At 37.6% G+C, this 15,155-nt stretch overlaps 1 protein-coding gene across 4 annotated transcripts in view; it reads left to right on the forward strand.

Moving 5' to 3' along the window:
* LOC121313385 (rho guanine nucleotide exchange factor 28-like) overlaps positions 1 to 15,155 on the forward strand; it is a 112,950-nt gene that overhangs the window by 4,490 nt on the left and 93,305 nt on the right. For all 4 annotated transcript variants that reach the window (XM_041245862.1, XM_041245871.1, XM_041245880.1 and 1 more), the window contains exon 2: positions 4,646 to 4,689. In XM_041245862.1, coding sequence (XP_041101796.1) covers positions 4,657 to 4,689 — 33 coding nt within the window. In that variant the 5' untranslated portion in view covers positions 4,646 to 4,656. The remainder of the gene's footprint in view (positions 1 to 4,645; positions 4,690 to 15,155) is intronic.

Raw genomic sequence — 15,155 nt, forward strand, 5'->3', positions numbered from 1 at the left:
CAAGTTTCTCATTTCCACTCTAAACTCAGGAGAGAAGCCGAAAGGACGAAACCAGACAAATCTATATAATGTTGTTGTTTCTGAGATCACAGAGTCATCACCTGTTTTATCTGAGTTTTGCCTTAAAAAGTTTTTTTTTACATCCAATTTTTGATGTGAGCAAGACAGGTGTTCCAGATATTCGCAGCAGAGATGTCAGCCCGTTTGAGAGCTCTATGTAAGTGGGTATTGTCAGTGTAACAATGAAAATTAACTTTGTGTCTACCAATAATGTTGCCCATACAGAGAACAAAGAACTGGGCCAAAATCGAGCCCTGTGGGACCCCACATGTAACCTTTGACAAGAAAGAAGTCTCCTTCTCAATTTTAACAAATTGAAGCCTGTTGGAGTGATAGGATCAAAACCAAGGCAGGACACTACCGGACAATGCCACTGTATTTTAAGACGATCAATTAAAACAGAATGATCAATATTGTTGATTGCAGCACTTAAATCTAGTAATATAAGAAACAAAGATGAGCCCATGTCAGAGGATCACAGTCTCAGTGCTATGAGAAGACCTGCACCCAGACTGAAATTTCTCATATATGTTATGAACTCCCAGAAATCTGTGGAGTTGCTCAACCACTACTCTTTCTAAGACTTTAGACTGAAATGGCAGATTGGAAACAGGCCTGTAGTTGTTAAGAACACTGGGATCTAAACTGGGTTAGTTGAACAGAGGTTTTACTACAGCAGTCTTGAATGAGTTAGGAACAGTACTTGATAAAAGAGAACTGTGAACAATATTCCAAAGTGCAGTGTTTATTTGAGAGAATAATGGGAGTGGTGACAGCGAGTGTTGATATTAGGGTGTTCTTGTGCAGGAAGTACGAGAGAGGATCAATTAAGGGCCTCTTAGGGTCCGGGAAATCCAGCTCGAGGGATTCTTAATGGCTGTAGACTTGTTTACACAAAAACACACAGGAAAAAAAACAGCTTGCCTTTTTACTGCAGAATAATAAGGAGAAAATGTTGTGTTTTAAAGATTTGTCTTTCTTTCTGTTTTATTCCAATGTGAATGGCTTAGTACTAATAGCTAAGAGTTTCCTTTCCATCAGATAAACCGTAGCCTATGTTTCAACCTCATGAAGTAGCAAGATACTTCTTCCCTATTCACAGCAATGGCATCACTGCTTGCTACCTTTCTAAAACATGTAACTTACATGTTAGAATACATGACATGCTTACCAGCATTGTGCTTTTAAAGCAGGCAAAGCTTGGTGCTTGTAGTATTATTCAGGCTTGAATTCAGTCCTTATTATTTTCAAGGTGTGGGTTAATAATAATATATATAGTACTGTGCAAAAGTTTTAGGCAGGTGTGAAAAAATTCTGTAAAGTAAGAATGCTTTCAAAGATAGACATGTTAATAGTTTATATTTATCAATTAACAAAATGCAAAATGAGTGAACAGAAGAAAAATCTACATCAAATCAATATTTGGTGTGACCACCCTTTGCCTTAAAAACAGCATAAATTCTTCTAGGTACACTTACACACAGTTTTTGAAGGAACTCGGCAGGTAGGTTGGCCCAAACATCTTGGAGAACTAACCACAGTTCTTCTGTGGATTTAGGCAGCTTCAGTTGCTTCTCTCTCTTCATGTAATCCCAGACAGACCCAATGATGTTGAGATCAGGGCTCTGTGGGGGCCATACCATCACTTCCAGGACTCCTTGTTCTTCTTTACGCTGAAGATAGTTCTTAATGACCTTCGCTGTATGTTTGGGGTCGTTGTCATGCTGCAGAATAAATTTGGAGCCAATCAGATGCCTCCCTGATGGTATTGCATGATGGATAAGTATCTGCCTGTACTTCTCAGCATTGAGGAGACCATTAATTCTGACCAAATCCCCAACTCCATTTGCAGAAATGCAGCCCCAAACTTGTAAGAAACCTCCACCGTGCTTCACTGTTGCCTGCAGACAGTCATTCGTGTACCGCTCTCCAGCCCTTCGGCGAACAGCCTTTTGCTACAGCCAGATATGTCAAATGTTGACTCATCAGTCCAGAGCACCTGCTGCCATTTTTCTGCACTCCAGTTCCTGTGTTTTCGTGCACAGTTGAGTTACTTGGCCTTGTTTCCACGTTGGAGATATGGCTTTTTGGCCACAAGTCTTCCATGAAGGCCACTTCTGACCAGACTTCTCCGGACAGTAGATGGGTGTACCAGGGTCCCAATGTTTTCTGCCAATTCTGAGCTGGTGGCATTGCTGGACATCTTCCGATTGCGAAGGGAAGTAAGCATGATGTGTCTTTCATCTGCTGCAGTAAGTTTCCTTGGCCGACCACTGCGTCTACGATCCTCAACGTTGCCCGTTTCTTTGTGCTTCTTCAAAAGAGCTTGGACAGCACATCTGGAAACCCCTGTCTGCCTTGAAATTTCTGCCTGGGAGAGACCTTGCTGATGCAGTATAACTACCTTGTGTCTTGTTGCTGTGCTCAGTCTTGCCATGGTGTATGACTTTTGACAGTAAACTGTCTTCAGCAACCTCACCTTGTTAGCTGAGTTTGGCTGTTCCTCACCCAGTTTTATTCCTCCTACACAGCTGTTTCTGTTTCAGTTAATGATTGTGTTTCAACCTACATATTGAATTGATGATCATTAGCACCTGTTTGGTATAATTGTTTAATCATACACCTGACTATATGCCTACAAAATCCCTGACTTTGTGCAAGTGTACCTAGAAGAATTGATGCTGTTTTGAAGGCAAAGGGTGGTCACACCAAATATGGATTTGATTTAGATTTTTCTTCTGTTCACTCACTTTGCATTTAGTTAATTGATAAATATAATCTATTAACATGTCTATTTTTGAAAGCATTCTTACTTTACAGCATTTTTTCACACCTGCCTAAAACTTTTGCACAGTACTATATATATATATATATATATATATATATATATATATATATATATATATATATATATATATATATATATATATATATATATATATATATATAAACTGATGCACAATAAAAACGCAACAGTCTAAGTTTTATACCAATAGCTCATTGGGCACATACATATGTTATTTACATTTTAAATAGTGATCAGATAGGTTTGTTGATTGCTTGAGTAGTATTATTCCTTGGGATAACAAAATACTGAGCTCAAGTCATCTTCTCTATAGCTTTTGTATAGGTTTTTAATAGTCAGCTAGCTCATGCAAACTCAACAGGCTAATCATGAGTATCAGGAAACAGTAGGAAGCCTGCCCTGTGAAGCATAGAGCAATAGTAATAATAAAGGAAGTGGAAACAGACCAAAGCATTTGAGGATTGCATTTCTTAATAGAAGATACAGACAATCCAGCCATTTACCACTCACTTGACGTGACCTAATGCTGGCCTTGCAAAACATTCCTGTAATTGAAATAGCAGAAGACGTCTTTTGTGGGATAATGATTGGAGCTCAGGAAAGGTTCTGAAATGGCAGCCCTGAAGTTCTCCACTTTAGAGTCCCTGTAAGCGTGTGTGCCTCATGCACAGTGGTGACTGTTTGATGTTCAGACGACAAACTCATTTCTAAGTTGGATTTGAACTCATCAGAGGTGAAAACTTGTATTTGAATTCACTGCTTCACCTACATACTACACTTAAAAAAAAAAAAAAAAAAAAAAAAAACAAGCAACTGATTTGCATTACATTTCCTTATCCTGCAAATAACCCCCAGAACTGATTAGCTATTAATCATTAAAAAATATGTCATAAAGTAATCCTTTAATTATCGGTTGCAATGGTCAATAAGACAGCAGCTAATGCCAGGTGCTCCAGATACACACTGCTGGCACTTTCAGTCCATTCCAAACCAGGTCTTTGTTCCAACCAGGTCCTTTAATTGCTCTATTGCACATTCAGGTTTAAGTATACAATTCAAAACATGGTTAAAAACAAGGCTCTGGAATGGTAAATGTAATCAATAAGGGCATAGGTGGAACAAGGTCCTGCAGTGGAATGGGTTTAAAGAGCCACAGGTGAGCATCACTGCATTATAACACTTTGTGAAATGAGTGTACAGTGTAGTCCAGCCACCAGGTAACACACTCTGAACTGTGTATGGCTGGGGTATTAACATTGCTGTGAGTTAAAGAGTAAGTAGCAGGCTTTGAAAAAAATATAGCGATATACACCCACTCATACCTGTCATTTTTATTTTCATAGTTTTTACACTTATAACTGTACAGTCTGTTTCAAAACTCTTTTCAAAATGTCCACTCTAGTGCACTGGGGTTTGCGATTTGTAAATCACTGCATGGATCATTATTGCTGTGTTACCTGATTGACAGTGTGGGCAAAAATCCTTACACTATCAGTGCACTAGAGCTACATTTTAAAAAGAGCTTTGAGACAGACTTTAAAGTTAACAATGAAAAGAAATGACAGGTGCGTTATTTAATCAGTTGTAGCAGCATGTGGAGACGTGTAACGCTATATGTTTCAGAAGCCCACTATTTACTCTTAACTGTGTGCCTGTGTTTTTCTATGCTGATTTTAAAATATTTTGAACAGGGATAAAACTATTGTATTTGTGTTGTACTGCTAGTCAGTAAGTTTTGACTGAGAAACAGGCATTCACTCATCTTCTCTGTATTCGCAGATGCTGAAGAGATGGAGCTGAGCTGCAGAGAAGTGCCCCTCTATGTAAGTAGTGCCGTGTGCACCACAGACTAGATAGACCCTGGGTGCTTTACCAGGCTCCTTCAGAGTCAGAGTTTAATTGAGACACATTTGAAACTTAACAACATGGGTCATTGTTTTTCTGACACGCTGGGTAACTTCAACTTCATCAGCCCAGCATTACAGAGGACGAGATTCTTTGACATTCTGGCTTAAAAAATAACAAACAATAAACAATGACCTGCTTGTTGTTTTTTGTTAAAGTGTTACAGAACCCTGTGCGGTGTTTACGAGATTGCACATTACTTTACCTTTACCAGAAATATATTTTTCAGTCTCGGTTTTGTATTTTTATTCACACATCATGGGTAAGGCAACTAGTGATTTTTTTCTTTTTTGCTTGTTTTTTTTTTCTGGAATGTTCTCCAGGAGAATGAGAATTTTTCTTTGGAACATCATGATGCATCCTAAATTCCAAGTAGAACACTCAATCTAACCAGAAATAACTTAGTTGCAGTGCTGAGCAGTTGAACTTGTTCTGAGTAGTTGTCTTGCTGGCAGTTTTTATATTTTATTTCTTTATCAGTTTGTATGTATTTCCAGTCCAAACAGTCTCTGATCTTTCGGATAAAAAGAAAAGAAAGAAATAACGCAAACAATAGGGAACAGTCCAGAGATTTTTTGGGTGTGGCACTCATTGACATTAAAGGAATCTGTAATGCTGTCTAACTATATCTGCACAGCTCTCTGACTGGTATTATTGTAGCCACAAGGTCTACCTTTATTATCAAAATTGTAACTGCAAATAAAACTTGAGGGACCCTGTGAACGGGCAGCATTGTGATGTAGACTTTGACGACTGTAAAAATATCAGTAGAGACAGAATGTGGCAGTTTAAGCACTCTTGTGCGTATTTATTTACAAACAAAAACAACAAACCTATTCATCAAAATAAATGGGTACTATGTCTTTAAATATCTCATAGCTATATACAACAGTGCACAGGCTGAGCAAAATAGGCTTGCTGCTGTTCGATTTTTAAAATTTTTTTTGCCAAATAGACGATGTTTAGAAAGAATTTACTGGTTTCTTTTTTCAATGTTTATATTTCAATTCAAGCAGAGAATGGGTGAAATTGTCCTTTGTGCTTTAAAAAACAAAACAAAAACAAAAACACAGACTTTTTTTTTCAGACAAGCCCCTTTATTGTATTCAACATGCAACAAAACCACGGTTACCAACGTTCAAATTGAAATAACGTTTGCTCACAGCAGAGCTATACCTTATATAGATATAAATCCTACACACATTAAAAAAAAAAATGTCTCAAATAAACCGTAGAAAATGAAGTGTAAAAGTGTATTACACATACTTTTATAGCATAAATTTACGAGTGAAAATAATATGCACAGAACAAAACATTAGATAGTTGAACAGAACTAACTTGCACTTATTCTTCAGCACAGCTGGAGTCACTGGAAGGTAAGGCAGATGGGCCGCTTCGTCTTGCCTCGTAGATGTCGGACGGGGAGGGGGATTGTGTCACTGAGTAACTTGTGTCTAGTTTATATAGATTACATTCGAAAGTACTGTAATCTGTTGGGAATGAATATTTTAGTAACACTCCTGTAGTATGTTAAACTTGCTGTAGGCTTGTTGCGAATGTTGCTGTGTTTTTTTTTTTCTCCTGAGGCTACCCAGGCGTAATTACCCCTCGCATTCAATTGCTGTGCACAAGCTTTTACTGAACTGCAATGATATTAAAAATTATAACGTCGCGGGAAGAGGAATGCATCGAAAATGTGTGGTACAATCCTCGATATTTACTGGAACGATTATATTTTGTGTGCCCAATTAATCAATTGCATTTTGAGGCTTAACTGACAGCCCTAGTGGGCGCTTTGAAGGACAGGTGCTTGAGCTGGCAAATGAAATTGCACAGTCGGTACAGGTCTTAATGATTGACAGTCATTTAAACAAATGAGAGCATTTTGGTGCTGCTTCAGTCAACGAGAAATGTCAGAACAATGTCTGACAATGTCAGTATAAAAACTAAACAAACTATAGATGATTTCTAAATTGTTATTTTTGGTACGAAAATAAAAAATAGAGAGTGTTTTTACCGTCGTTTATCCTATATACATTTATTTCAGTCGAACTCTCCTTTTTTGGGAATTCAGCATTTAACGAGCTTTATCAATTAATGTCGAAAAGTAGAAAGCCTAGTTATAAACCAGTGGTATACTTGTTAACAGAGAAAGTCCACAGACAGCAAGGTTATAGACTAGTGGTATACTTGTTACCGGAGAGAGTCCAGGCAGAGCAAGGTTATAAACTAGTGAAGTACTTGTTAACAGAGGGAGTCCAGTCAGAGCAAGGTTATAAACTAGTGGTATACTGCTCCTTATACACCTGTGGCTGGGCTTAATTGATTGTTAATTAATCAATTAAGTCCCAGCCACAGTCTGCACGTATATTTGGCAGGGATAGTATTAACCCTATCCCTGCCAAACTGGAACAACTATAAATAATACATTTTATACAAGGGCTTGCACCCTATCACAAACCCAAAACATGTGAGGCGTGCACCCATGTGAAAACTACACAGATTTCCAGAACGGTTTTGATCTTTTGGCATCCACTGTGGTTTCAGTGGCCTTTGTTATGGGTATTAAGTAGCTGTCAACAGTAGTGCAGTGGAGCTGGAATACCGTTCCAGTACTTTCTTCTATAGGCAGAACCTTGAGTTAAGAAATAACTGAAGAATGCTTATATGGTGCCTGACCACTCTGTTTTCGGTGCCTGGGCTCCAATGAAGCGATATCTTTTGCTTGGGGAAATCAAATTAGTCTTTCTGCACCTTGCCACTAGAAACTAATAAGTCAGTGTCCAGTTCCCTACATAGCAGTTTTGATAGTACACTCCAAATCAGAGTCTCTGATAACTGCGGTGTATCTTAAATGAGTCAAGAGTCCACCATACTTCTCCCGCCCAATTGTCAGATCCAGTCGGTCGTCTTTGTGGTGCATTGAAGAGAACATTATGAACTTCTATTACAAACTAGTACTGAAGGCTAATACTTCTTTTTTTGTTAAAATGCTGACGAAGAAGACAGCAAAAGTGCATGCTATGACTGTGGCCATACACACTGGTTCAAAACTGCTGTGCCAGTGAAGAGACCCAGAGATTGTAATGAATGACTGCCCTTGTACTGGCTTAGAATGGCACTTTGTGCCCTGGGGGTAACACTGTAATGTGCGGGGAAACAAGGTGTATGTTATGGTTTGGTGGGGCAGGAATGAGGTCTGGTGGGTTGGAATGTGTGTTCATGTTTTTTCCCTGTGTCTAAGTTCTAAGTTTTTTTTTTTTTTTTTTTTTTTTTTTTTTTTTTTGCCACGCCCCACCAAATTTTGGAAGTAATCAGCCAAAAGTAGCCAAATTGTGTTTTTTAAAGTAGCCAAAAACCAGACTTGGATTTAATATATATTACAAAAACATCAATAAGTGCTATACAGTTATTTAAAAAACAAACACACAGGTAACTAATAATGTTATAAACTATTTATTTTTATTTATTTATTTATGTATTTATGTATTTATTTATTTATTTAATAATTTATTTATGTATTTATTTATTTATTTATTTAATAATTAGCTTATTTTTTTCTCACAATTTTAAGTACCATAACTGCTATTTATCTGATGAGATCAAATGCAGAAGGTCCAGGGGAAAAATATTATTCAGAATGTAGTGTAACATTAAATTGTCCAGAACTGTTGGCAAATAGTGTTTAAAAATACATTTAAAAGCAAATCTAAATGTACTGATGCAGTTCCTAAATTGATGACTAATAAAAAATAGCTGTGCGTTTGTCTGATTTATGATTTTATTGGCTGCATAGCTCCAGAAAAAAAGACGAAGAGGGGAGGACGTGATATACTGTACAGGGCATCGAGGTCAATGAAGTTCTGCCCTGGTGATGACCTCATAATGAAAAGGAATAGAAAAAAAAAACATGCATGATAAAAATAACCAAACTACCAAAGACAACATTTACCTGCTTTAGATGCTTTCAAAACAAATTTGGCTGGGAAACAAATGCCAATCTGGCAGCACCGATCAAGAGGAAGTAGCCTAAAAGTCGCACGGGAGACACCTGCATCACCTATTAAATGTTGCCTCAAGTTCAATGTACAAATAAAACGTGACTTTGTATAATTTATTTAAGAGAAATGAATGTTTGAATTGGTGCTCCGGTACTTTCAGATTTAGGACTACACCACTGGCAAGCAACAGAAAGGGTCTGTAGCAGAGATGCAATGTGAGGGTCTTGTTCTTTATTGAGGGGTGTCACAGTATGGAGACACCTGTTTGTCTGCCAGTCTCTCTGTTTGTATGTCACAGTTTTACATATATCTAGAGATGTCTATGGGAACCAGTGTGGCTGTCTGTATATTTGAAAATCTCTCGTGCTGTTGTCCGGTGTCTAGGTCCACTATGCCAAGTGCCACACCTCTAATTCAGTAATTACACTAAATTGCTTATTAAGGAAATGCTGTATTAGCACCACTCCCAGTGTCTGCTCTCCTAGGGCTATGCAACTGCCGGCATTCTAAATTGTACGTATTAACCCATCCAAATAATTTTTGTAATGTTTAAGTAAATGCTAGGGTGTATTTTCTATCGGTATTTGTGTATTTTCCAATGAAAACGTTCAATGCATGGTTCTAGTATCTAGTTACACACATACAAATTTAACGATGTTATTATATGCAGCTTGCATTTTCTGATAAATATCTGCAGAAGACTGTATCTTCTACATCTCTATCAGATGGGCTTTCTTGATGGGAGCTAGCTAGCTATTAAATATGTTTATTGGTGGCTTGGCGATTGTGGGGCAATAGTGGGGCAATAGTGGAGCACATTCATGACGTACCTTGTGTGAATAATTTAATTCCATTAGCTGAGTCATAACTTTTCCTGAAGAATATATGATTTAGACATATGTGTGTGTGTATGTGTGTGTATAACACTAATTTATTTTAAACAAATTGTTAATCTCTATATGTATTATGCACTTAACTAATTACACTCTCAGTCACTCGTGAGTCTCTGAGTATGCTCTCCAACTGCTTGTCACAAGCACTGTCAGACATGAATCAGCTAATCATTCATGTTCCACCCAGTAACTGCATCCATCTCTCTGACTGGACAGTTTAGTACAACTATTTTTTGCCAGTTTTGCTTTAAGTATATGGAAAACTACAAAGTGTTATGTCATTCAATGTGTTAATGATTCATTATTCATCAGGTTTCATTCCACTTTCTGAAGCAGAAAATGTTAATTTTATAGGGGGATGCAATGCTTTTGGGCAGAGCTGTGTGTTTGTATGTGTGTGTGTGTGTGTGTGTGTGTGTGTGTGTGTGTGTATATATATATATATATATATATATATATATATATATATATATATATATATATATATATATATATATAATATATATTATATATATCCAAATGTTGTCTGTGTTGAGGTCCTTTTACTTGAGTTCAGGAGTTGCCATAGAAATATTGAAAGTAGCCTGGATCAGTAAAGTGTCTTTATATTAATAAGCGATCCAAAGTAACGGATCAGGATCCAAAGGGAAGAAAGAGGAACACACATTGGAGAAACTGTTTGCTGTTGTTCACCAAGAAGCGAGGCTGATCAAAACATTGCCTCTGGCAGGTAAAGAGTTTATGGGTTACTTTTTGTACTGTATAGTTGCCCAATAAAGATACAGTATTTGTGAATGTATGAAAGTAATATCTATTTCGATAATGTAGTTCCCATGTTGCAAACAGATGCAGCTGACAGACTGAGTTCCTATTATGGCTTTGGACGCTGTGTCAAAGCTGAAAAGTGGAATTTGGAGTTGAGCCAACTGACAGGGTGCTGTATGATCAGGACTAGTAGACAGCTGGGATTGAGTGGCAGGCTGCATTTTCATTGAATTATGTCTAATCAAATAGACACAAATAAAAGACCAAACAATGATTCACAGATTTACTCTTCTCTAGTAACAAGGGGGTCTCCAGAAAATTATAGAAACTTCTCTTTTGTAAAACAGCATTTATATTTAATGAACAGAAAACAGAAATCTTTCACTAATATGGAGAAAGCATGTCTTGTGAGACAACATAGATCTACTGCAGTACATTTTTTACTTTCTTGTTTGTGATTTGTCACAGTTTTTTATTGGGGGTCCCTATTCAGAATACTGTAGTGAAGTTCAGTTATAAACAGAAAATACCTGTACAGTAGTTACTCTCTGAAGAGCCAAATCCAGGAGTGCAGTATAACTGAATGAATGGCGTATTTTGAGGTGGAAAGCACTGAGGGGTGGGTGCACGGTGGGAGAGAGGAAGGTGGTTGCTTGAGTCTTTCTGTTTTCCCAACAACATGGAACTATCTGACCTCAGCCTTCACCCCCCAGTGTGGATTTCCTTGCCAAACTGTTTCATAATTGATCCCTTCATCGTGAACTCTGTCCATTTCTCTAGCTTCTAGCAGTATCTCTAGGAAAGCATTTTCAGACCACATGACTTGAGAGCTATTTTCCATTTTTGTTTACCATATGTATCGCACAGCCACTAGGTCTAAAATCCATGCTTACATCAAGTGCAGACTTTACAATCCAAATAAATCAAACCCTTACTGACTTATCCTGTTTCCTGTTAATAGGGATATTTTTTGCACATTCTGTTCCCTACTTATTTTTTTCCTTTTTACTCTGGCAGCATATGAAGTTCTCATTGACTTTGCTGAGACAATTTTCCTGCTTTTTTTCCATGCAGAATATCTGACAATCCCATTACATTCCAAGAGTTTCCCTTTCTTCCGAGCTTGTGCAAGTGATTCGCTTTTATCTGCGACTTACATTTCAGAGTTAATTTGTGCCCACCCTTCTCTTTTCTGCCACTTCCAAAGATTGTAATTACCGGAAGTAATCGAATACCTTTGTTGGCTTTGACAAAACGTGGGATCACCGTCACTGGAGCAGAAAAGGGTGTTCCTCCAGAAGGGTAGTATAGCTTCCCACATGAAAGATCACCTGGATGACAATAGGAGCATTCCCTCACAAGACTCTCACTTATCAAGGGACCGAGCTCAGTGTTGAGTGCTGAATAGGGAAAAACTGTATAACACCATTCCTTATAGTAAATGTTGATAGGTATGAAACTTTACTTTTGTGTTGCTTAACTTGTTTTTGCACATTTCACCTTTTCTCACATGCAATGTTTAGTCTCTTACTTGCTGTTTGAACATAAATATCATGATATATATAATCATTATATATTTGACTTGGTCCCGAAGAATAATGACCTAATTACATTTTACAATGTGCCACACTCATGCTAATAAAATATATTGCATTAACGTTTGTTTCCTAGCTTTCCATGAGTTAAATTAGCCCTTTGTACATTCTAATTGTTGACCAGTTTGTTTACAGTTCATGGGCTTGAGAGATTTTGTCCTTTTGTCACCCTGTAGTAGAAGAAGGATTTAAATGTTCAAACTCTTTTAAAGCCCAGAAGGCAACATACAATTAAAAAAATGTGTATATAAGGTATAAATAATAAAAACCTTTTATATCAAATGTAAAATATATTCAATTATTTATAACAGTACTGCAACCCAAATATCCATAGCACCCTTTGGTTATTGCTGACACTAACTCTGAGTGAAAACTTCCCTGCTGGACAGGATTCGATCTGGTTAACTCATCATAGTGCAGCAAATGAACTCCAGACTGTGTAGGTTCTGGGGTGCACCTGCAAAGTGAGATCAGGCGGCTGGGATATTCCTTCTTTTATTTGTTGTTATGAATCGTGTGCTCTGGAATGGTTCTGGACTGAGCTCCATTGTTAATCCAAAGTGTAGAGAGGGCACAAGCATTTGCAATGTGTGCTTCCCCAGGAGAGACTGTGGTGTGCCCCACTGTACAGTGAAGGCTAGTTGTCATTATCTTTGAGATGCTGGGCATGAGGCACGCAAGAGGATTTTTCTGCTGTGTTCAGTTTCACCCTATTGATCTGCTGAATGAACTGCTGATTGGCCACAGCACATAATGTAAGCTTGATGAAGATGGTAAGCTTCTGGTTCCGGTGTTTAAATAGAATTGTTTATTTCATGGTTATGCACTGTCAATTTGTGGCTAATTAGAGAATGCATCTTTACCAATTTTCATTAACTGAATTTTACTCTTGGAGTTCCTGCGCAGTAATCAAATATGAAAATATTGTTTTTGTTTTTCATTCAGCTTTATGAAAGCCTTGGCTTGTCATGATTTTTCACAGAGGCCCTGTACAACAGGAACAGAACTGCATTGACATGTGCAGCTGCCAGTTGTGAGTGCTGGGAGCGATTTTTGTCTTTCCTATTGTAGCAGTGTGCCTTTTTGCCTGTGGTATCACTTTATTTAATCTAATTGTGGCAATGCATTAACCCATAATTGCTGTAGCACACATACACCAGTGTATAAACTTGGCTGGGTGAAGATGTCCAAGAGCTAACTGAAACCAGATATGGGCAATTTCATTTCAAGTATTCTTGTTCTGAATGTTAGACTTTCAGTCATAAACTTCTCAGTTTAATCACAGAAAACGTACCAATTTAGATACATGAAACCAGGTGTTTCACATCATTGGCAGATAACACGCAAGGGGACGTTGACTGAAAGCTTTTACTCCAGTGTAATTTGTACAAATGTTTGTGAAAGTAAAATACACCATGTTGCAAACTAATAAGAAACTATTCATGCGCATGTCAGAGTGCTTCAGAGTGAACTCTGTGTTGATAATATATATTCAGTGAGTCCTATTCGTAAAGCTTATACACATGAGTTATTTAAAGAATGCTTTTCAGACTTTTTATGAACAAAAAATATTCAGGAAATGGCTTCATTAAACCAAGTCTAGAACAGTTCCCTTAATATCAAACTGTGTTTTATCAATGAAAACATTATTTAAATAACTCAAATGAGGATTGTTAAAAAGTACTGTTGATGTATCTACAATATTTAGACATAATGGCATTAAACAGCATTCACCCACTATATATATAGCTATCTGATAATTCATTTAAAAAAAAAAATACTTGAAATTGGTCTTTGGCAAAAAAAGACCTTGAAATGATGAGATATGAAGAAACCCCATGGGATGCATCCAGCACTCTCTCCATGGAGATGCTTTCAGCTGGACTGGACTCACCTCTGTATCTCAAGCCTGGAGCTCTGCTTTGTGTCACTATGGTAAAAGTAACAGAATTGGAAAGAAAGGAAGCTGATCCCTAAGGCTGTAAATCTGCAAGTATTAGGCTGATTTGTTTGTATTGGTGATGTTTATTGTCCCAGTGCACCCAGCTGTGATGCTTTCCATTTGCGTAGCAGCTGACAGCCTTGTGCCCTTATCACTGATGATGCATTTCAGAGTAATAGGATCCTGGGTAGCGTGCCTCTGGCTTTTTAATTAATCCACCTTGCTCTACCAGCGAGCCCTTCTGTGTAAATACTAAATTAAAGATATCATGAAAGAGGAGATCAGGATGAGAAACTTCCACTAGTCGTGGTTTTCAGAGCTCCCCTTGTTCTGGTATATTATTGAAATCAACAATGATTGAATTCAGCAGTTTGAACAATCTGCGCTCTACTCTGAACTGATCACTTGAAATGCATCTCACCTGCGTCTGTAACATTGACTATTAGGAGTTGTTTGTGCAGCTATAAGAGAAGGAACAATGTGCTTAGCAGGGATTGATCAAACTCCAGGCTACTGAATCATCAAGCAATATACTTCATTGAAGGTAGTTTCGAAACTCAGGACTGGGTGCAGGGCTATGTAGTGTGAGCATCTAACCCTGGTCATCACCATGACCTACATCCAATGTATGTACATATTGAAATTAAGATGCCACATGGCTCCAGGTTCATTGGGACAGTTTGGGACAGCTCAGGGTTTTAAAGGTGCATCACCAAACATTCTGCTAATTGTAGCCCATCTCTGAAATAAAACAGGTAGATTAAAGTTACATCAGTGCTTTGGGATGTGAGTTAAATAATAAAAAAAACCAAAAAAAAAAAACATGGTCAATCTAGTCATATGGTCGCCCCAGTAAAATGTAATTTGCCTTCTTATTTTAATTTAATGCCATACTAAACATCTGAAGCCTTCTGTGAAGATTTATGCCAGGAGTGTATTCTCCAAACCAAACCACCACACAATTCGCTACATTTGTGAGTCTCTGCTTGAGAGTTACCTGATTGTACATCACTGTCCTTTACCTTTTTAAGAATTTGTTTTTTCTTTTAAAGGCTGGCTTTTATTCAGCCAAATAATCACTAATTGATGCACTCTCTTACAAAAAATATATATCTTTGTAGGAGAAAATATTGCAATCTTCACTAACAATGTGAAGCTTATATGTAAGCCTGATTGTGAAGGAATATC

Source organism: Polyodon spathula, chromosome 1 (genome assembly GCF_017654505.1).
Source record: "Polyodon spathula isolate WHYD16114869_AA chromosome 1, ASM1765450v1, whole genome shotgun sequence".
Taxonomy (NCBI): Eukaryota; Metazoa; Chordata; class Actinopteri; order Acipenseriformes; family Polyodontidae; genus Polyodon; species Polyodon spathula.